General features: G+C 47.9%; 1 protein-coding gene across 1 annotated transcript in view; it reads right to left on the bottom strand.

Annotated features, from left to right (window-relative positions):
• Positions 1 to 21,498, bottom strand: part of TRANK1 (tetratricopeptide repeat and ankyrin repeat containing 1) — a 95,173-nt gene that overhangs the window by 59,699 nt on the left and 13,976 nt on the right. Inside the window, exons 2-3 of the mRNA XM_028518748.2 lie at positions 8,436 to 8,567; positions 3,496 to 3,622 (exon numbers count right to left, since the gene is read on the bottom strand). Of these exons, the coding sequence (XP_028374549.1) occupies positions 3,496 to 3,622; positions 8,436 to 8,567 (259 nt within the window). The remainder of the gene's footprint in view (positions 1 to 3,495; positions 3,623 to 8,435; positions 8,568 to 21,498) is intronic.

The raw sequence follows: 21,498 nt of genomic DNA, 5'->3' as shown, positions 1-21,498 counted from the left end.
GTGACTGGAAACAGGGCGAGTGCCAAGCAAACCTGCAGAAGCCAGGCAGCAGCACTGATCCCTCTCCAATCCTTCCCTCCATGCAGAGCCACAAAGCGGTGAAGCAGGTTGCCCTGCCCTGGCGATTACCTAAGGCTCTGCCCCACACAGTTCACAGGTGCCTTTTCTATAATACGCCATACTACTAAGACTGGGAGTCAAAGCAGCTCTACCTAATGCACAGAAACAAACACAGGGAGGCTGCCAAATTGGGGATACAAAGAAATATGGCCCAAATGAAAGAACAGAACAGAACAAAACCTCAGAAAAAGAACGAAATGAAACAGAGATAACCAACCTATCAGATGCAGAGATCAAAACATTGACCATCAGGGCACTCAAAGAACTCACTGAGCAGGGCAACAGCATGAAAAAGACCCAGGCAGAAATGAAGGGAACACTAAGGGAAATAAAGAAAAATCTACAGGGAAGCAACAGGGAGGGGATAGAGCCAAGATTCAAATCAACAATATGGAACATAAGGAAGAAATAAGCTTTCAATCAGAATAGCAAGAAGAAAAAAAGAATTTAAAAAAAAAAACAAGGATAGTATAAGGAGTCTCTGGGACATCTCCAAAGGCATCAACATCCAAATCATAGGGGTGCTGGAAGGAGAAGAGGAAAAGCAAGAAATTAAAAACTTACTTGAAAAAATAATGAAAGAAAACTTCCTTAATTTGGTGAAGGAAATAGACATACAAGTCCAGGAAGCACAGAAAGTCCCAAACAAGTTGGACACAAAGAGGACCACACCAAGACACATCATAATTAAAATACCAAAGGTTAAAGATAAAGAGAGACTTTTAAAAGCAGCAAGAGGAAAGGAGAGAGTCACCTACAAAGGAGTTCCCTTTAGACTATCAGCTGATTTCTCAAAAGAAACCTTGTAGGCAAGAAGGAGCTGAAAAGAAGTATTCAAAGTCTTGAAAGGCAAGGACCTACATCCAAGATTGCTCTATCCAGCAAAGCTTTCATTTGGAATGGAAGGGCAGATAAAGTGCTTCCCACACAAGGTAAAGCTAAAGTTCATCATCATCAAGACATTATTATAGGAAATGTTAAAGGGACTTATTTAAGAAAAAGAAGATCATTAGCCCTGGCTGGCATAGCTCAGTGGATTGAGCGCGGGCTGGGAACCAAAGTGTCCCAGGTTCGATTCCCAGCCAGGGTACATTCCTGGGTTGCAGGCCAGAACCCCCAGCAACCGCACATTGATGTCTCTCTCTCTCTCTCTCTCTCTATCTATCTATGTATCTCCCTCCCTTCCCTCTCTAAAAATAAATAAATAAAATCTTTAAAAAAGAAAGAAAAAGAAGATCAAAACTATGAACATTAGCCCTGGCTGGCGTAGCTCAGTGGATTGAGCTCAGGCTGCAAACCAAAGTGTCGCAGGTTCGATTCCCAGTCAGGGTACATGCCTGGGTTGCAGGCCATGACCCCCAGCAACCGCACATTGATTTTTTTCTCTCTCTCTCTATCTCCCTCCCCTCCCTCTCTAAAAATAAATAAAAATAAAATCTCTAAAAAAAAAAAACTATGAACATTAAAATGACAACAAATTAACAACCATCAACAACTGAATGTAAAAAAACAAAGAACTAGAACAGGAACAGAATCAGAGGCATGGAGATCATCTGGAGGGTTATCAGCTGGGAGGGGGAGGCAGGGCAGGGGGAAGGTGCAGGTATTAAGAATCATAATTGGTAGGTACAAAATAGACAAAATATACTATTCTTTATACTAAAAAATAGTATAGGAAGTGGAGAAGCCAAAGAACTTATATGCATAACCCATAGACATGACAAAGGGGGGGGGGGCATTGCTAGAGGGAAGGGGGTATCAGTCGGGGGGGGGGGCAAAGGGGGAAAAATTAGGGGAACTATAAAAGCATAATAAATAAAATATAATTTTTAAAAATCTGCATGCTTTTCCTCTTGCTTGTCTGTCCCTTTTCAGGCACACTGGCAGGACCCTAAGCAACTAAACCAAAAGAGGGTGAAGAAAATGGTTATTTTCTTCCTCCACTATGGAGGACACTTGAGGGAGGGATGAGCAGAGGGGAAGAATAGAGAAAGAGAGAGACACCCAGAAGCTCTGAGTAAAAATGGGCGACAGGTCCTGGTGGCTCTGCTGTCAGGGGCTGCTGCAGGTGTGGCCACTCAAGAAAAAGCCCAGAGCATCACCCCGGACCCCACGCACCCTGCTGGCCACAGCCAAGCCTCCACGTCAGGAACGCAGGCAGACCCCAACTGCTCCCCACCCTACCCCAGGGACAGGGTGCAAAAATCCTAGAAAGTCTTAGTGCAGAATTCCTCAGGAATGCATTACCATTTTCAAAAATACTCAATAATCCCTAAAGTACCCATCCTCCACGGGAAGAGGTTTACTGTAAAATATACAAATCTCTCCCTCAAGGCGGGCATGCTCTGTGGGTTGAACCTCCCCACCCACTTCCCACTGGGTTGTTTCTCACAGTCGCACACAAAACGCAGAGCCCTGAGGACATCATGCAGACTGCCGTTTACTGAGTGTCAGCAACCACACGCCACGTCTCCTTAATCCTTGCAGCAAGCCTGAGGCATAGGCATCACCTCATTTTACGGGTGGGGAAATGAAGGCTCAGAGGGGGAAAAGTAACTCATCCAAGCCGTTGAAACCAGTCCAAGCGAGTGCGAGAACGAAAGGGCTGGGCTCTCCTTGATTTATTGTGGAGCCTCTATAAACTGTCTATACCGCTAACTTGACACTTAGGCGTATGTTATTGCCTCAGAGAGTCCCATAATGTAATTTAAGGCCTCTGATTTTACCCATGGTTTCCCTCTCTCCCCAGCTTGACCGTGAATTACACAAGGTCTGGGGTGGTGTCATCCACTTCTTGCATCTGCCTCGACACCAAGAACTTGAAGGTGCCTGGCAGAGAGGGCACTCAAAGCACTTTAGCTAAAAAAAAAAAAAAAAAAAAACAATCAAATGATGACTCATGGACCTTGGTTAACAAACTTAAAGGGCCTCACTAGCCTCTCAGACTTCCCGGACCCCTCCAAAGGGCCTCACGTCTACTGTAAGAAATGCCACCTCAAGAACCAGCATCACGTCATCTACCCGGCTTGCATCTGAAATAAAGCTTTGCAACAAGGAGACTTCGGAACAGCCCAGAACGTGAACAGACCGTGAGTTTTGGTGTAACTACTTCGGAAGACAACGCGCTCCGAGAGGATCTCCGCTGCATTCCACCCACAACAAGGCCCAGGGCTGCTCTCCCTGCGAGGCCATTGCAACACTTGGCCGTCACAGCTTTCACTCCTCCCTGGGTGCCACTCCCACGCCCACAGACATCCGAGGGAAACACAGAGAGAGTTGAGTGAGGAGCGCCCCCACGTGGAGAAGCAGGGAGGGCCGGAGGCAGGCTCAGGGGGGGGAGGCGGCAGCTGCCCGGAGCTGTCCCTTGCGCCGTACCTTCACGTAGGACGGGTCCCATTCCAGGCATTCCTTGGCCGCCTCAAATGCCTCCTTCCACTTCCTGAGGTTGTAAAATGCATTGGATTTGTTGCACAGCAGCACGGCCAACTCCCTGGGGGGAATCCTACAAGAAAGAACGAGCTGGTGATTGTAAAACTATCTTCCTGCAAATGCAGGAAACAATCCTTGAAGGCACCGTTTTGGTGCTAGGCTGCTGCCATCACGGCGAGGTCTCAGCGGGAAATGTCCCAGCGGTGCCTGTCAGTGCTGACCCTTGTTGACCCGGAGAAAGTCTGGGGCACTTGCAAGGTATAGATCTGTCCTTTCTCAGTCCCAAACCCTCCACTCCCAGCTTTTACTGACAACTGTCCTCAACACCTTGGTTTCATTTCCTATCAGTCACCAACGGTCACCTTAGGGACCATTGGTGAACCTGCTGCAATAACACTGCCTGTTCCCAAGGACCGAGAGGATGGGGGCTGCCCACTGCGCAGGAGCAGAGTCCGGACGTGGTGTGAACGTACGCACGTCCCTGCTGCAGGGAGGCGGAGCTTATCACAGGAAGGGCCTCTCGGAACACAGGAGCAGGCCCGCCCCACGGACCCACCCCGAGAGGTCGGGGGCGAGCCCTCTTGCGCTGGCAGGGCCACCCTAACTTGGCAGGGCCCACCCAGGGCCAGGCACCAACGGAGGCCCACGCACCACGCGGCTAGTCTGCACTGCCCGACAGAGTGACCAGGGGACACGTGTAGCCACTTCAGTCTAAATTACTTAAAATTAAATAGAGTCTGAAATTCCGTTCCTTCGTTGTACTGGCCTCATTTCAGTACTCAGCACAATCACAGGAGGTCCTATCGGACAGTGTTCGTCTCAATATGTGAAGGCTACTGCTCAGGCTTCAAACGTCAATAAAATATGTTCTGCCCTCACACGGAACTAACAAGCAAAACACAGACAGGCTCCTAGATGGAGAACAGATGACAGCTAGTGAGGCGGTGGCAGGGGGGATTTAGAAGGTGGAGGGATTGAGCAAAAAGGAAAAAGGACTCATGGACATGGACAACAGTGGTGACTGCTGGGGTGGGTATAAGGGGACTAGATAGTAATGGAAAACACATAATAAAGAATGAATATATGAATATATATATATATATATATCCTACCATCCTAATTTATAACTGGAAGGCAAGGTTCAAACTTAGAACTGCAAGCTCTCCTGCAGGAGGCACAATTCCAAGTTCTGTCCACGCCCCTGACCTTGGCCAGCCCTCAGAAGAATGGGTGCAGGTAGGAGGCTTGCGCAGGGCCTGGGAACAGACTTCACGGGCAGAAATTCCAGGGCCCCAGTACCCACAGTGTGGACCAAAGAGGACAAAAGGGCTCTGATTGGACAAAGCCGCTGGCCCCACGGACTCCTGCCTGTGGGCAGCGGCACAGCCAGGGGCAGGTAAACGAGCCTCTCTGAAGTACCTGGCAGCGCCGGGCCCCTCGTGCCTGGATCCTGGGGTGCCACAACGGCAAGATTAGTGCTGAAATCAGGTCAAAAGAAGAAGGAAAACACAAATTATATCACGATATGTTAACAGAAGCCCAGGTGCCATGGAATTCAAGACGCATGGGGCGGGAGCTGGGGGGCAAGCGAGGCGTACGCTTCTCTTTTATGGAATCTGTTTAATGGTGAAAATGATACGAATTGCTATAGAAAGGTGGGGTGATGCAGATAAATAAGCACAGAAATAAAGCAAAGGAAAACATCGCCTCTACTACTGTCCCCACCACCATGCTTTGTGTGTCTGGCTTCTCCCAGCGTCCATCATCCCCTCTGGGGCGAGAGATGAGGCCCCAGAAGCCCAGAAGGGGCCATGGAGCATCCAGTGGGTGACTGGCAAAGGAGCTGAAGTGTAGGAGGGGCCCTGGTGTCCAGCCCAGAGACCCTGCCCAGCGCAGCCATCCCCATCTGCAATGAGAGCTGGCTGCAGCGAGGGGCTGCAGAGACTTGTCCTCCGCCTCTTGGGAGCAGCCTCTCCACAGGGAGTTATGTGCTCCTGCTAGGAACTGTGCCCTGCCCCCCATTCCTGTGTGGAAGCCCCAGCCCCCAGTGTGACGGAGTTCTCAGATAGGGGTTTGGCGGTAGTGATGAGGTTTAGATGAGATGACGGGGGCGGGGCCCTTGTGATGGGGTCAGCTCCCTTATAACAAGGGAGACCTGTTAGGAGGACACAGTGAAAAGGTGGCCGTCTGCAAAGCAGGAAGAGTTCTTACCGGGAACGAAGCTGGCCAGCAGCTTCCCAGTGTCCAGAACTATGAGAAATAAACCCACGCTGTTCAAACCATCCGCCTACGGTATTTCATTATGGCAGCCCGAACAGACTAACACAGCCCCGCTCCCTAGAACAGCTCCGGCCCCCGACCAGTGACGGTGACAGACTAACACAGGAATCGGAACATCAGCCCCCTGGCCCCAAAGTGGGACCAGCTCTGCAGTACAGCTCATGCTCCCCAGTTCCCGGGAAGATCCAGCTGTGGGGACTCCAGATGAGACAAGATCCCGCCGGGAGTCTCCCCCTGCCCCCTGCTCCTTCCCTCAGTCCCATTCTCCGGAGAGCACTTGCTCTGTAAGCCACATGCCCCTAAATCCCTGTGTCAGCAGGAGAGCCGGCAGCAGGTGATGGGCAAGAGACACAGTGTGCGGAAGGGCCATGAAAGGCAACACGTGAGGGTCCGGGTAGAAGTGCCATCAGTAGTCACATGACTAGTAAGCGGTAAAGCTCAGATATGAGCGCTCGTGGTGTGAGGTCAGTCCACGGCCGTAACCCCTTTCCAATGCTACCGCTTTAAGAAAGCTGGATGTTTTGCCCTGAATGAGGAGCTCTAGGCCCAGCTCTGACACAGCTCTGATCTGAACCAGAAGGGGGCAGAGTGATGGAAATACAGACCCAAGCTGACTACACTCACCTCAAACCCAGCTAGAGTATGGTAGAAACCATGGTGATAGGGAGGTAGGAGGTAGGAACCATACTTCAGCAATTTAATTGAATGTCATTGCTAAGTACAAGTCTAGGTTGCACGTGCCCCACAAATGCCAAGTTCTGTTTCTTCTGGGAACCTCTGGGAGGTCCCCAAGGCCATTTCAGGTGGACCACAAGGTCAAAATATTTTCACAATTGTAGTGCACTTAATAATGATCCCCAAATGATGCTGGCAAAGGGGGCTTTGAGCTGTGTTTAATTTATGAATCTTCAGAAGAGCTTTTATCAGATTATATACAATCACAAGCATCCTTATGAGAGAGAGAGAGACAGAGAGAGAGAGAGAGAGAGAAAGTGGCTATAGCAGAGGAGAAGGTGATATGATGATAGACACTGAATGGAATGATGTGCTTTGAAGATGGGAGAAGGGGCCATAAGCCAAGGACAACAGGCAGCCACTCAAAGTTCAAAATGGCAAGGAAACAGATCCTCCTCTGCAAGGACCCAGCCCTGCCTGACACCTGGATGTTAGCCTTGTTAGGACTCACTTCAGACGTCTGACCTCTAGAACTGTAAGATAATAAATCTGTACTGTTTTAAGTCACTGTGTTTGTTTGTGGTAACTTGTTGTAGCAGCAGCAGCAGCAGGAAACTAGTACAATAACAACACTAAGGCGATGTACACCTTTCTCGTGCTCGCTCCCTCACACACGTCCGGGGGCCTCTCCAGAGGCTACGTGAGAGGCTACGTGACGGGTGCAATCACAACAGGTTGGAGGCAGAAGCAGATGGGAGGGGCTGGATGTTCTCTGCCGAGACAGACATTAAAGGCGTTTGCAAAAATGTAAAATGGGCCAGTCTTCTCACCAAATTGTTTGCTTTGGAAAATATAGTTATTTTTTCTATAAAATGTGTTATTTAGCCCAGACCAGTGCGGCTCAGTTGGTTGGGTGTCATCTCGCGAAAGGTCACTGGTTCAATTCCCAGTTGGGGCACATGCCTAAGTTGCGGGTTTGGTTCCCGGCTGGGAAACATAAGAGAGGCGACCAGTCGATGTTCCTCTCTCACATCAGTGTGTCTCTCCCTCTCATTCTCCCTCCCTCACCCCTCTCTAAATAAATAAATAAGTAAAATATATAAAATGTTTGTATTGCTATGTAATTAATATGTAATATGTAATTGCATATGTAATAGATTTCTTACTGACATTTTTAAATAGATGAGTAAATACGCATTTTAAATTTCTCTCCATTTTAAGTTTTGATGCAGACTATATTAACAGCTAAAAACCTACATAAACAAAAGCTTTTTGGGGTCCTCCATAATTTTTAAGCATTATCATGACAGTAAAATGTTTGGGAGCAGGTCTACTGGAAGCAGAAGGGGCAGGGAGAGAGGCGAGCCTCAGTCCCCGAGTGGCGCGCACTGTGGCCAGCGGGTAAACGGCTTAGGTACTCAGGAAGACAACACGGCCCTGGCCAAGTAGTGAGTAGCTCAGTCGGTTGGAGCATCACCCCAATACACCAAGGTTATGGATTTGATTCCCAGTCAGGGCACATCCAAGAATCAACCACTGACTGCATAAATAAGTGGATGAACAAATCTCTCTCTCTCAAATCAGTAAATAATTTTTTTAAAAAAGGTGATGACATGAATGACAACTGAGAAATTTGGGGACTTCAGTCATCCCAGAAACTCTGATCCCGTAACCAGACAGAGGCAAAGGTTTTGTAATGTTGATCAACAACCCCTAAGTTTCATTTTCTCTTTCCCCTCTTGCTCTGGTGTCATCAGTTCAGTTGCTGAGCTGACAAGATAGGAACTGAGGGAGATCAACAGGAACTGAGGGAGAAAGGAAACAGAAACTAGGCAGTGTGATAAGAAATGTCAAGAAAACATAACCGAGTTTCCATGTACTTGCTCTCCTTGCCAAAAAAAAAAAAGTGAGAAAAAAATGCAAACACTTACCCCCACTGGAATAAATGCAGGAGAACCTGAATGGCTTCATCGTACTTCCTGATGGCCAAAGAGAAGTTGCCGTTCCTAAAGACTTGGTTGCCAGATTCTTTCAACAGCTCAGCATAAGCTATAGGGTCCATCCTGTAAGGAGCAAGAGAAAAGGCAGGCTGTCAAGACTGCGAGAGGCTGGCCTCCTTCCCATCTGCATTGCTGCGAGTCTGGAGAGGCAATTTGTTCACTCTGGCCCCGCCCACCTGTCCAGGGCACACCCTCACAACACTCTTCACCACTGAGGGACCCAACAAAAGGTCTGAAAAAAACGAGGTCATTTTTTTCCTCAGTGCTTTTCTGGCCTCAGGGCAGAGGCCAGAAGGATTCCGTTCATTCTGTGCTAAAGATCAGCTAGGTCCTGAGCACGGAAGCCGCTTCCATGCACAAGACAACATAAAGCTGGTGGGTAGTTTGGCTCAAGACGTGGCAGTGGTTCCTATAACTGGCACTATTATCATACTTGTATTTACCCGTCAGCACAGCCCATAAGGGGTGGTTGTTCACATCATTCAGATTTGGGAACAATCCTCAAAGAGGCTCATGTCCACTCGCCTTCGGATCTGCTAATGGCATTCCCTGGTTCAGACCCGAAATTCAGGTTTCTGCTCTTGACCACGGTACCCCATCACCTACTGGTGCAAACAACACTCAGCTGATAGCCCTTCTACGCAGAAGGTGGGGGGGGACAGGGGCGGTGGGGGGAGGTGCAGTTCTGAAGGCCACAACACACACGGGACGGAGTCACAGGGCCACAATCACCGCCTCGCCCCCCCTCCCCCCCTCCTAAAACACTGTAAAATGCGCCTCACAGCATTCGTCCCCTAGATCGGTCCCTGCACTTGCCATCACCTGCTTATTTGTCTGCGCCTCCCCAGCGAACCCTGGCTTCTTTCAGGTCATGACTTCTGTTTTACTCACGGTGTGCCCCGGCTGCCTAACATGTAAATAAGTACTTAAATCTTTGTGGTGTAGCAAATATGAATGCAGGACCCAGAGGTTGCCTCTTACTGACGGATTCTCCCCGGGCACAGCCTGGAGAGTCAGAGAGGTGTGCTGCAGCCCGGCCCACGTGATGAGCCTCGGAGACCACCTTGGAGAGCCTCAAGGAGGGGGCGGGGGACAGCGGGCAGCGGCAGAAATGTCCTGGAGGATTTCCTCTTCCCAAGACGGCAGAGAAAAAGGGAAGGTGGTGGGGAAGGTCTTACATATGAGGACGATTCAGGTGATTGCAAATGCCATTACCTGTGGGGTCCTGCAACCTATTGGGGGTTTCATTGACTAATACAGTTCTTGGATATATGACAATTCCTATTATTTTTATTGTTTCAAGTCGCAATGAGGGGTTTGGGGTCAGGGAAAGCAGACCCACACAGATATAAGTGGTGGCTTATTTTAAACCCATATGAGCTTATCAGATATGGGTTTGTTTGTTTGGCTTTTCTTTTTATAACTGTGCTGCATTCCTTGGGCAGAGCTGTAGCAGAACGAGGAGACACTTGATTCTTAAAACAAGTCAGAAGGCGAGATCCCACCTACACCTTTCACGAAATGATATCTCAAATTTATGGCTCGCATTTGCACAGAGATGACTGAGAAGAACATAAAAACAATTAAAGAGTCTACTGACTAGAGAATAAAAACATGTTTCTTTTTCAAATATCATCAGCCATGTGTCCCATAAATCTTTTTTAAACCGGCCATGATCGGACAACCAGAAAGAGGAAATCACTATTTAGCAACGGACAAAGATTAAAAGCCCTCTTTGGTAAACACATTTCCAGTGTGGCAAGAAAAGACACAACACCCCGACCCAAATGTGTAAGGTCCTAAGCAGACAATTCACAAGGAGATTTAATGTAATTTAACCATTACCAGTAATGGCCACATACATGGAGACGAGAGAAACGGGATCACCCTCACTCGTGAGCAAGAAATAAAAAATTGCAACCAGGTTTCACTGGGAAGTGAGTCAAAGAGTGGCCCCAAGTCTTGGGCACTGTCGTATTCTCTCACAGGGGAAACATTATGTATCGGGGATAGATCTAGGCCCGCGGATGCTCGTCATCACGTAAACTGGAAATAACCCAGAATGCTCCATCATGCGTCATGGATTAGAGTCGGTTGTAGAATATCCGTACGGCGTAACACCGTGCAGCTATTGTTAAAATCATGCTGTAGAAGAACGTTCAGTGATAGCCTAAGTTAGTAAATAAAGAAAAATACAACTCACATGGAAAGATGTATAATCCAAAATTCAGTTTTAAAGCCATAAAAGGTATTGAACGTATGCCAGATGTCAACAGTCACACATTGGGATTAGGCAGGGTTTCACCTTTTCCAACTTCCAACTGCTCTACAATGTACAACCTTAATAATCAGACCAGAAATGATGTTTTTACAGTGCTGTCTACACTAAGCAGAGTAAGCCCCACCTTTTATGCATCGTGCTCCTGGTGCTGCTCTTCTTTCATTCACTTATTCATTCTATTAAGCATGTGCTCCATAGACATCACAGAGGACCCCAACTCTAAACAGCAAACGAGATCTCTGAGTGGATCCTTCCTTATATTTTACGAGCTGCCTACAGGCACCTCAAAGTGGAGGGGGGTGTTAAGGGGATGGAAGCCGTTGCCATCAACTTGTATATTCTTTTTTGTATGTATATTTTATTGATTATGCCATTACGGTGGTCACATTTTTTCTCCCCTTTATTCCCCTCTGCCCTGCACCCTCCCCCACCAGCATTCCAACACCTTAGCTCATGTCCATGGGCTGTACATATTAAGTTCTTTGGCTTCTCCATTTCCCATACTATTCTTAACCTCCCCCTGTCTATTTTGTACCTACCATTTATGCTTCTTATTCCCTGTACCTTTCCCCCCATTCTTTCCCACCCCCTCCCCACTGATAACCCTCCATGTGATCTCCATTTCTGTGATTCTGTTCGTGTTCTAGTTGTTTGCTTAGTTTTGGGGCGGGGGTGGATTTAGGTACAGTTGTTAATGGTTGTGAGTTTGTTGTCATTTTACTGTTCGTATTTTTAACTTATTTTTCTTAGATAAGCCCTTTTAACATTTCATATAATAAGGGCTTGGTGATGATGAACTCCTTTAATTTGACCTTACCTGGGAAGCACTTTATCTGCCCTTCCATTCTAAATGATAGCTTTGCTGGATAGAGCAATTTTGGATGTAGGTCCTTGCCTTTCATGACTTCAAATACTTCTTTCTAGACCCTTCTTGACTGCAAGGTCTCTTTTGAGAAATAAGCTGATAGTCTTATTGGAATTCCTTTGTAGGTAACTCTCTCCTCTTCTCTTGCTGCTTTTAGATTCTCTCCTTCTCTTTAATCTTGGGTAATGTAATTATGATGCGCCTTGGTGTATGCTTCCTTGGGTCCAACTTCTTTGGGACTTTTTGAGCTTCCTGGACTTCCTAGAAGTCTATTTCCTTTGCCAGATTGGGGAAGTTCTCCTTTATTAATTTTTCAAATAAGTTTTCAATTTATTGCTGTGCCTCTTCTCCTCCTGGCACCCGATGATTCCGATGTTGAAATGTTTAAACTTGTCCTGGAGGTTCCTAAGCCTCTCCTCATTTTTTGTATTCTTATTTCTTCATTGTGTTCTGGCTGAAAATTTATTTCTTCCCTCTGCTCCAAACGTTGATTTAAGTCCTTATTTCTTTCCCTTCACTGTTGTTTCCCTATATGTTTTTCTTTACCTCACTTTGCATAGCCTTCACTTTTTCCTCTATTTTGCAACCATATTCAACCATTTCTGTGAGCACCCTGATTACCAGTGTTTTGAACTGTTCACTCAATAGGTTGGCTAGCTCTTCATCACTTAGTTGTTTTTCTGGAGTTTTGATCTGTTCTTTCATTTGGGCTATATTTCTTTGTCTCAGTGCACCTGTTACATTGTAAGGGGTGGAGCCTTGGGTATTCACCAGGGTGGGGCAATCCACATCACTGTGTTGTGGTGCTCTATGTGGGGGAGGGATCCAAGAGGGAACAATGCCGATTGTTCAACTCTCGACTAGCTTTCAGTCACTTCCCCCGCTACTCACAAGAAAATTGGGCCCTTCTGGTGCTGATTCCAGGGCAGGAAGGTTTGTGTACGTTCTAGGACCCTGTGGGTCTCTCCAATAAATTCTCCTGTGAGCCTGGGAGTTTCTCCTGCTGCCACAACCCTCACAGCTTTTTACAGTCAGAGGTTTTGAGGCTTTGTTTCCCTGCACTGAAAGCCTGGGTTGCTCAGTCTGTCTGGCTCCCCAGTTGTTCCTCCCAGTTTAATCGCATGCATATGTGGGACCACCAAGTCTGCCAGTCACCACCTTACCCACCCCGGTCCTCCAGCCCCCTCCTTGCTATGTGTCCTCTCTGCCCTGGCTGCCTGTCTCTGCCCCTCCTACCAATCTAGATGATTATTTCTTCTTTAACTCCTTGGTTGTCAGACTTCCATACAGTTCAAATTTCTGGCAGTTCTAGTTATTTTTGGTTTTTAAATTTGTTTTCCTTCCTTTAGTTGTGCAAGGAGGCAGAGTGTATCTACCTATGCCAGAAGTTCTATCTTGGCCAGAAGTTCTCAACTTGTATATTCTTAAAAGCCATTAAGATGTCAGACCCGGTCCTGGCTGGTGTAGTTCAGCAGATTGAGCATGGGCCTGCAAACCTAAGGGTTGCCGGTTCAATTCCCAGTCTAGGAGGGCACATGCCTAGGTTGCAGGCCAGGTCCCCAGTAAAGGGGCACATAAGAGGCAACCACACATTGATGTTTCTCTCCCTCTCTTTCTCCCTCCCTTCCCCTCTCTAAAATTAAATAAATAAAATCTTTAAAAAAAAGATGGCAGGCCCTGTGCTTCCCCCTTGCTTATTTCTGCAATGCTGTCTCCGATTGACCAAATCAGCCATGGGTGCTTATTGGGGTGCTAACAAACCCTCCTGGGCTACCCTCCACGCAGGGTTCTCAGCTGCTGTCATTCTCTCCCCACTTGGCCTTGTCACTGGGATCATATTTTCCCACTGGGGAGCGGGAAGGCATTTTTGTCATCATCAAATGTAACATTCCCAGCAGCTTCCCTCCAAAGTCAGCCTCACTGGATGGGCGTTTTTCTTCTGGGAAACTCAGGCCCACCATCTCCATTCTGGGTTTAGCGCTAACGAACGCCCCTCCACATTTCCATGGACTCTGCAGGCCCCGTTCGTGGTCCTGGCTTCTCCAGGAAAGACTTCCACATGCAGCCAAGATGATCTTCTGTCCTCTTAATGTAGAGGACATGCCACTGAAACCTCTCTAGATGGAGCCCTACCGCAGCCTGAGCAATCAGTGAGACGAGGCAAATCTGAGCTTCAAACCCCAAAACTCTCCTTGGTGAGCCCCCAGTGGGCTTACAAAGCAGTGCTTTAGCTTCACTCGGGAACTTGCCACCTGGCCAAAGGTCACGGTGAGCCAGTCGGTACTCAGTGAGCTGAGGTCCTGAGCCAGACGCGGCAGCCTCTTCAGAGGTCAAGTTACTGGAGTTCAGTGATATGAGGCCTGTCGGCCCCGTGATACCCAGATGGAACCAGCTCAGTGCGTCCATGTCCTTGCCAACACTTGTTATTTCTTATCTTTTTAAAAAACATTTTCTTTTATTTATTTATTTTTAGAGACGGGGGAGGGAGAAAGAGAAGGAAGAGGAACATCAGTGTGTGGTTGCCTCTCCGGTGGCCCACACCAGGGACCCGCATGTAGCTGTCCAGCTTTCCCGACATCGCGTACTACAGAAACTGCCCTTTCCCCCAGTGTGTATCTTGGCTCCTTTGTCATTGACCCTGTGGGCATGGGTTTATTTCTGGGCTTCCTGTTCTGTTCCATTCATCTGTGTGTCTGTTTTTACACTAATACCATAGGGTTTTAATTATTATTTTAAATAACACTTAATTACTGTTGTCAAATTGACATTGAAGAACTCAAACACAAAATATTTTCCACTCTGCTTACAAATGTAATAAAAACCATTCACGTCAGGATATTTGGGGGGCTTTATACTCCCCCAGAAACCAGGAGTGAGCTCGTAAAGTTATGAGGGCAAACATCCCATGTATTCACGCACTTACGTTTCTGCTTTTTGTTGGTGCCGACAAGTCACAGGGGAAAGTGAATTGCCAACCACATGGAAGGCTTTTCACTTCTTAACAGGATTTATTGACAGTTACATTTTTATTATAGGACAGAATGCTCTTTATCTCTGCTTTAGAACGCAGAGGACTCAGGTGTTGAGTCTTTTTTTTAAATAACTGGGTGGCCTATTTCTAAGGTGCAATTGTTAAATACAAGTGGCAATAATGTAACAGAATGACAATATGCTTGAGCACCGACTCTGGGCTTTACATCACCGAGTCACTTTATTCTTGCAAAAAAAACCCCGTGAGGTAGGCATGATTGTGTCCCCATGTGACACACAGGGAACCTGAGGCAGAGAGACATCACGCCACCTGCCACCGTCACACAGACAGAGGCGGAGCAGGAATCCAGACCTAGACGGCCTGACTTCAGGAGCTCGACTCCACTCTGAAGGGCCAAGGCAGAGGCTAAAGGTCAGAACCCAGTCAAATCACTACCGTGTGTGATACTTTGGCTGGCGCCCAGCAGTCCCTCCCCTGTACTTTCGTGTTTGCTCATGGTACAACAGCTAAAAAGATAAGTAAGAGACATTTTCACAGCTGCTGCAGTTGGCTTTCCGCCGAGCTCACTACGCCCCTCTGAGGACGCAAGGTCCGGTTTGGGGGAGGTGTCATGGGCCGCCTAGCTACACACAAAGAAGCAGAAGCAAGAAAAACACAAATGCACTGAGTCGATTTTGAAACAAGCAAGTCTGAAGGCAAATAGATCCGGGATGTTGTGGTTTGCACTATTCTTTATGTTTCTACGCATGAAATTGCACAATTGACTTATGGGAAGAGAGCAAAAACTGCCAACAGGGGCGGGCTGGGGGCAGCCGACATGGGCGGAGGGAGCTTTACTTTCACAGGTCATCTGGGTACTACTTGAAATCTTGAAAGCAAATTAATTTGCTTTTTTGGTTTTTGGTAGCATTCTTTTTTAAAATAAAATCCTCTCAAAAGACCCTAGGAGCAGTCCATGATCCAAGATCAACTGTGGAATGCTGGGGGGAGAGCTAGTTCCAGACCCAGGCCGGAGAGAACAATTCTTAAAACTGCCTCCTTCCTGCTCCCCACAGGAAGTCAGCCAGGAGACGAATCCAAGTCAGACTCATCCTGGGGACTCCAGTTTTTGTTTTGTTTTCTTTTCTTTTCTTGAGGGAAAGAGGGCAAATGCAAGAGGAGAAAAGTAGGGATTTTCTTAAGAAACTCACTCAAAATCTATCAAAAGGCCTCTGGAAAAACATGAAGTAGTAGTCCCAAGCCTCTCCTCCTTGGGCATCAAAACAGAACAAGAAAAAACAGACCCCCCAGCCAGCCCACCTCAGCTCTCTCACCCGCCTGCCATCAACCTGGGGCTGTCCCAGTCCACCCACTCTCCTCCGTCCATCAACTTTAAATTATGCTGCCCTGCCCTGGCTGGTGTGGCTCAGTACATTGAGTGCCAGCCAGCAGACCAAAGGGTCACTAGTTCAATTCCCAGTCTAGGGCACATGCCTGGGCTCCCAGGCCAGGTTCCCATCAGGGGGTATACAAGAGGCAACCACACATTAATGTTTCTCTCCCCCTCCCTCCCCCTCTCTCAAGTAAATAAATAAAATCTTTAAAAAATATATTCTGCTACAATTTACAGCCTCATTAACACCCAATTACACAGAACACCAAAGTCAAGACGGGGATTTTAAAACCAGTTGACAAGCCCAGCTCTGAACGGCCCTTGTAAAATTTACATCCGAAAACTCATTCCCAGCAAAAAGCAAATATCGTAAATAACTATCTACCGAAGATGCAGGGTCTCTTGACTGTTTGAAAATCCATGCCTCTTGATGAGGTTTTCACACACTCACCCAACACGCATGTGCCTCTCGGGAGATCTGTAACGTGCAGAACACTCCCGTGTCAGCAATGACACCGCATCCACCCTGTGCCGGGCACCTCGCCGGGCACCGTGCCAGGTACCAGGGGTTGACTGTGAAAGGATGACCACTATGCCACCTCTGAGAAGCTTCCTGTTCGTTAGGGAGAGGGACACTAAAAAAAGGAGGATACAACCTAAACTAAAGGGAGCAAAGCAGGTTTCTCTTAGAAGACATTTAAGCTAAGGTCCAGAGAATCAGGAGTTAGCCCCGTGAAAAGTGAAGGTAGGCCCTGGCTGGTGTGGCTCAGTTGGTCAGGCGTCGTCCTGCCAAGCGAAGGGTCACTGGTTTGATTCCCGGTCGGGGCACATGACGGGGTTGCGGGTCCAGTCCCCATTTGGGTCACGTATGAGTGGCAACTGATTGATGTTTCTCTCTCACATCTACATTTCCTTCTCTCTCTGTCTCCCTCCCTTGCCCTCTCTCTAAAAATAAAAATAAATAAAAAGAATAATCTATTTTAAAGAGGAAAAGTATGGGTGGGTGTTCAAGCAAGTGGAACAGTATATGCAAAGGCTCTTAGCTTCACAGTTCAAGAACTGTTGGGTGGGCAGGGGACAGAGTGAGGCTGGAGGAGGTGGTAAGGGCTGCATCAGACAGAGGGCCTGGGATTTTGAGGGCCATCAGAAGGTCTTAGAATTCATCTTAAGTGCAATTGGGAAAGGGCTGTCCCTTAAAACTTTCTGTGATGATGAGAATGATCTATTCTGTACCAGCCAATCCAGTACCACTAGCCATTTGTGGCTCATTATCCCTTTGAAATACGGCTAGTACAACTGAGGGACTACAGTTTTCATTTTACTTAATTTTAACTGACTTTAATTTACATAGCCATGAGTGAGTAACTAGCGGTTACCACACCGGACAGCACGGCACTAGAGGGCTTTAAGCTGGGGATTACCAAGAACTGGTTTACACTGGCTGCAGGCCAGATGAAAAGAAATAGGCCAGCATAAAACAAACTCGGGAGGAAGAGTCAGTAAGAGTTGCTGCTGATGAGACTACATGGGAGTCCAGGGCAGGAAAATCAACTCTAGCGCTTTTAGTCAAACCCTACTTTGCATCACAGAGATAGGAGCTTTGGTTTCAAATATAAATGTATATGACATTGAACTTTCAGCCCAGCCCCTGGGAATAACCATTCGGATGCCACTGCCCCTAAGGGGCTATTTTATGTGCTCTGTGAAGTAAATAATAATGTGGGGAAATACGTGCAAGTCTGAGAACGGGGTCGCTTGTGACTGTCAAGGACACGCCAAGGAGAAGGACAGTCTGCGGGAAAACGTGTCCTGTGAGCCAGACACAGGGTCACGAGCGCTTGACAGTGAGCATTCCAGCAGCAGCGGCCGTTGCAGGGTCCGGGTGGGGGCAGCAGCAGGCACAGGGGGCCACTCTCTCCTCTGGGGCAGTGGGGCAGAGGCTGCCATCCCCGCTCCAGGACTGGAAAAGAGGCTTCTCCACCGCAACCCAGCCAAAGTCAGGCTGCTGCCTTCTTCCGTTTGCTTGTCTGTCTGTCCGTTGGTCTGTTGAAGGGGCGGGACACACAGTGCGGGAGGTGGAGTCAGCAGGAGCAGGGAGAGCAGAGGTGAGTTTAGCATGGTCCTCAAGTGCAAGTTTGGGGCTCCCTCCATATACATTAGTCTGGGAGTGATTTCCTCTCTAGCGCGCCTCCTCAGCGGAGCCACGCTGTCCCCCAAAGGGGTGAAAAGTGGTTCTACAGGAGTGAAAACTTATTCTTTTTATGTACAAAGTGCAGGTATATGTGTGTGTGTGTGCATATACATACATACATATACACACACACACACATATATATATAATATAGAAATAAATATACAGGGTATCTGTGGTGTTAAAATTTGCTACTTTAGCCAAAAAAAGTTACATGGTTGAGGGGGGTGACTATGATGAAAAAAGTAAGAAACACTGCCCTAGGGATAAGGAAACTGAGGGATGAAGAAACGTTAAAAGCAAGCAAAAGATCCATTCACAGACAAACGGACTGACAAAGTGTGGAATCCACACACAAGAGAGCCCTGCCTTACGAAGGAAGGAAACTGACCTAGGCTACCGACTGACACGGATGCACCTTGAGGCCGGGTGCTGGCTGAAATAAGCCAGTCACAAAGGGGCACACACTGTGTGATTCCACCTGCAGGAGGCCCCTGGAAGAGTCAAACTCATAGAGACAGTAGAATGGCAGCCACCTGCAAAAGTTAGGTGGCTGCCAGGGCCCGGGGGAAGGAGGCAGGGTTACTGCTCACTAAGCACAGAGTTTCGGTTTTGCAAGATGAAACAGTTCTGCAGATCTGCCGAGCGACAGTGTGAACCAACTCGCCGTGACCGAGTGGCACACTTAAAACGGCCAACGTGGTGCCTTTTATGTTATGTGGGGTGGTGCCTTTTATGTTATGTGGGGTGGTGCCTTTTATGTTATGTGGGGGTTTTTTGCCACAATTAAAATTTTTAAAAAGTAAAAACAAACGGAAAGCCCAGAAAGGAAGAATATTTTTCCAGACTTGTATTTGTACTCCAAGTGTAACAAAAAAAAAAAAGTATTCATTTTCCCTATGCGTGCTATGCCATGCCAAGATGCCCAGCACATGGCAGGGGACCAACACCTCCCCGGCTCACAGCGGTGCTGACTTCCGTGCACGTCCGGGAAAGGGAAGGCAGCCAAGACACTAACTCACAGAGCCAGGCGGGCGTGCGTGCGGGCCCCACAGAGAAGGCGGCGATCGAAACCCACCCCCCCCCCGTCGGGGTGATCATAACTCATCTAAATGTCTAATCGCTGTGCTGTGCTCCTGAAATTAACACAATACTGTATGTCAGCTGTCATTGACAAATAAAAAATTATTAAAAAAAAAAAAACCTCCAAATCCTCTCTCAATGTATACGTATATCAAATCATCGGATTGTACACTTTAAATACCTAACAACTTTGTTTATCAATTTCGCCTCCATAACTGAGGCGGGGGGAGCCTCCTCCAGAAGGCAGCACATCACGTGGGCTGCAACACATCACATCAGAGAGTAATCTCTCTGAGCACAAGAAAACGGACATTATGCAAACAATGTATTTGGACTTGCAGGCCAATTGTCAGACAACATGCATCAACAATTGCATGCCATATGAATGAAAAGATACCTGTAATTGGGGTGTCCTAACCCATCACCTCCAAAAGGCCCAATTTTTTTCCTTTAACACCTGTTGCCAGCGAGGTGAAACACGGGAATGCGTGGTACACGCGCCGATCTTAAGTGCTCAGATCGATGACCTTCTAACCCAGGTGACCCTATCCGTATCGATACACAGCACCCGCTTGCCCCTGCCTTGTGTCCACACACCTGCGCCCCGATTTTGATCTCTGAACTGCAGAGCAGTTTTGTCTGTTCTTGAACCACCTAATCACACAGTGGGGATTCTCCAGCCGGGTCTCTTTCCTTAAACATTGTCTGTGTGAGACCCGCCTGTGTCACTGTGTAGGAGCAGTTCACTTATCTCACCGCTGTGCGGTGCGGCACTGCATGGGTCACACCACACTTTATGTATCCACGTCACTGCTGGGCGTCAGTTTCCAGTTTGAGGTAACTATGACTCAAGTTGTTATAAACATCCTTGCATACGTCCCCAGTGAGTCAGCATCTGCGTTTCTTTCGAGCACACAGCCCAGGGGTGGAACCGCTGGGTCCCAAGGTGCTGTGTGGCTTTGGCAGACACTCCCCGTTTTCCAGGGGGTTGGACCAATTTGGACTCTCAATAGCGGTGTGTTGGGAGCATAAATTGCCAACATTCGTCAATACTAGGTATTACCAGCCTTGTTAACTTTAACCAAGGTGGGATCTCATTGTGGGTTTAATTAGCATTTACCTGATGACTAACCATGGTGTGTGCTTTTACATAAAGATATTAGCCAAACAGACCCAAACTTGAAAGGAAAGGGTTATTTGTTTTGTTTTTAATAAGTAACCACTAAGCGACCACATGCCAGACCCACTTTAGCTCCTTTTTTTTTTTCAGCAATAACATCTCTGCTTGGTGGCAGGGACAGGGCTGGACTCTGACCTGGACACCCAACAGCCCTCACGCAACTCTGCAGCACACAGATGATAACAAGCTCAGGGAACGGACTTCCTAAAGAGGCTTTACAAGTGAGTGGCTAACGAGAGCTCACTAGATTCTACAGTGACAGCACGGTGTCATAGCAAAAACTAAACACAGGTTAACTTTTACGGCAGCCACTTGAACATTGGCCCTGAGTGTCACTGCACAGTATTTATAACTCAGAAGGGCTTGGAGACGACCCATTTCGCTCCAGTGAATCATCCTGGGGCCTTGCAAGTGGCCACCCCTGCCTGACGGAACCCCAGTTTCGTTTCTGTTGCTCCCCCTTTCCCCCAGAGCCGCTGGTCTGGTGGGAAGCCGACCCCACCCCTAGTTCCTGAGCAGGATCTGAAGAGCAAATCCTACCTCCCCGCCAGGGACTGGTTCAGTGCTGGGTGTGGCACGTGAACTGGGCTCTTGGGACTTATAGAGGTGTTTGGTAGAGGCTTCTGGGAACATTTTTTGCTCGCTCTTCTGAACAAGCTTCCAAAGCAAAAATCTCTCTGTCATTCGGGGCGCTGTCCACTGCAGAAGCGAGGCTGTGGCTCTAGACACCGAACGCGCAGGTGCGCAGCCCCAAATGTCAGCTCGGAGAGGAAGCCGACAGGGGGTGGAAGAGGACAGAGCCCGGGGAATCGCAGGGAAATACGCGGGAGCCATTGGTCTGAGAGAATCCCGAGGCCTGCCTTAGTCACGTAGCTATTTACATTTTAAACTAACTAAGCTAACTAAAACTAAATGTAATGGGAAGCTTCAGTGCTTCAGTCGCTCTAGCCACATTTCAAGTGCTCAGTGGTTGCATGTGGCTACTGTATTTGGCCGGACAGGCACAGAGTATCACCCACGCCGAGAAAGT

Source organism: Phyllostomus discolor, chromosome 7 (genome assembly GCF_004126475.2).
Source record: "Phyllostomus discolor isolate MPI-MPIP mPhyDis1 chromosome 7, mPhyDis1.pri.v3, whole genome shotgun sequence".
NCBI classification, from domain to species: Eukaryota; Metazoa; Chordata; class Mammalia; order Chiroptera; family Phyllostomidae; genus Phyllostomus; species Phyllostomus discolor.
The sequence above is the reverse complement of the archived record's forward strand: the minus strand, read 5'-3'. Positions and strand labels throughout refer to the sequence as shown.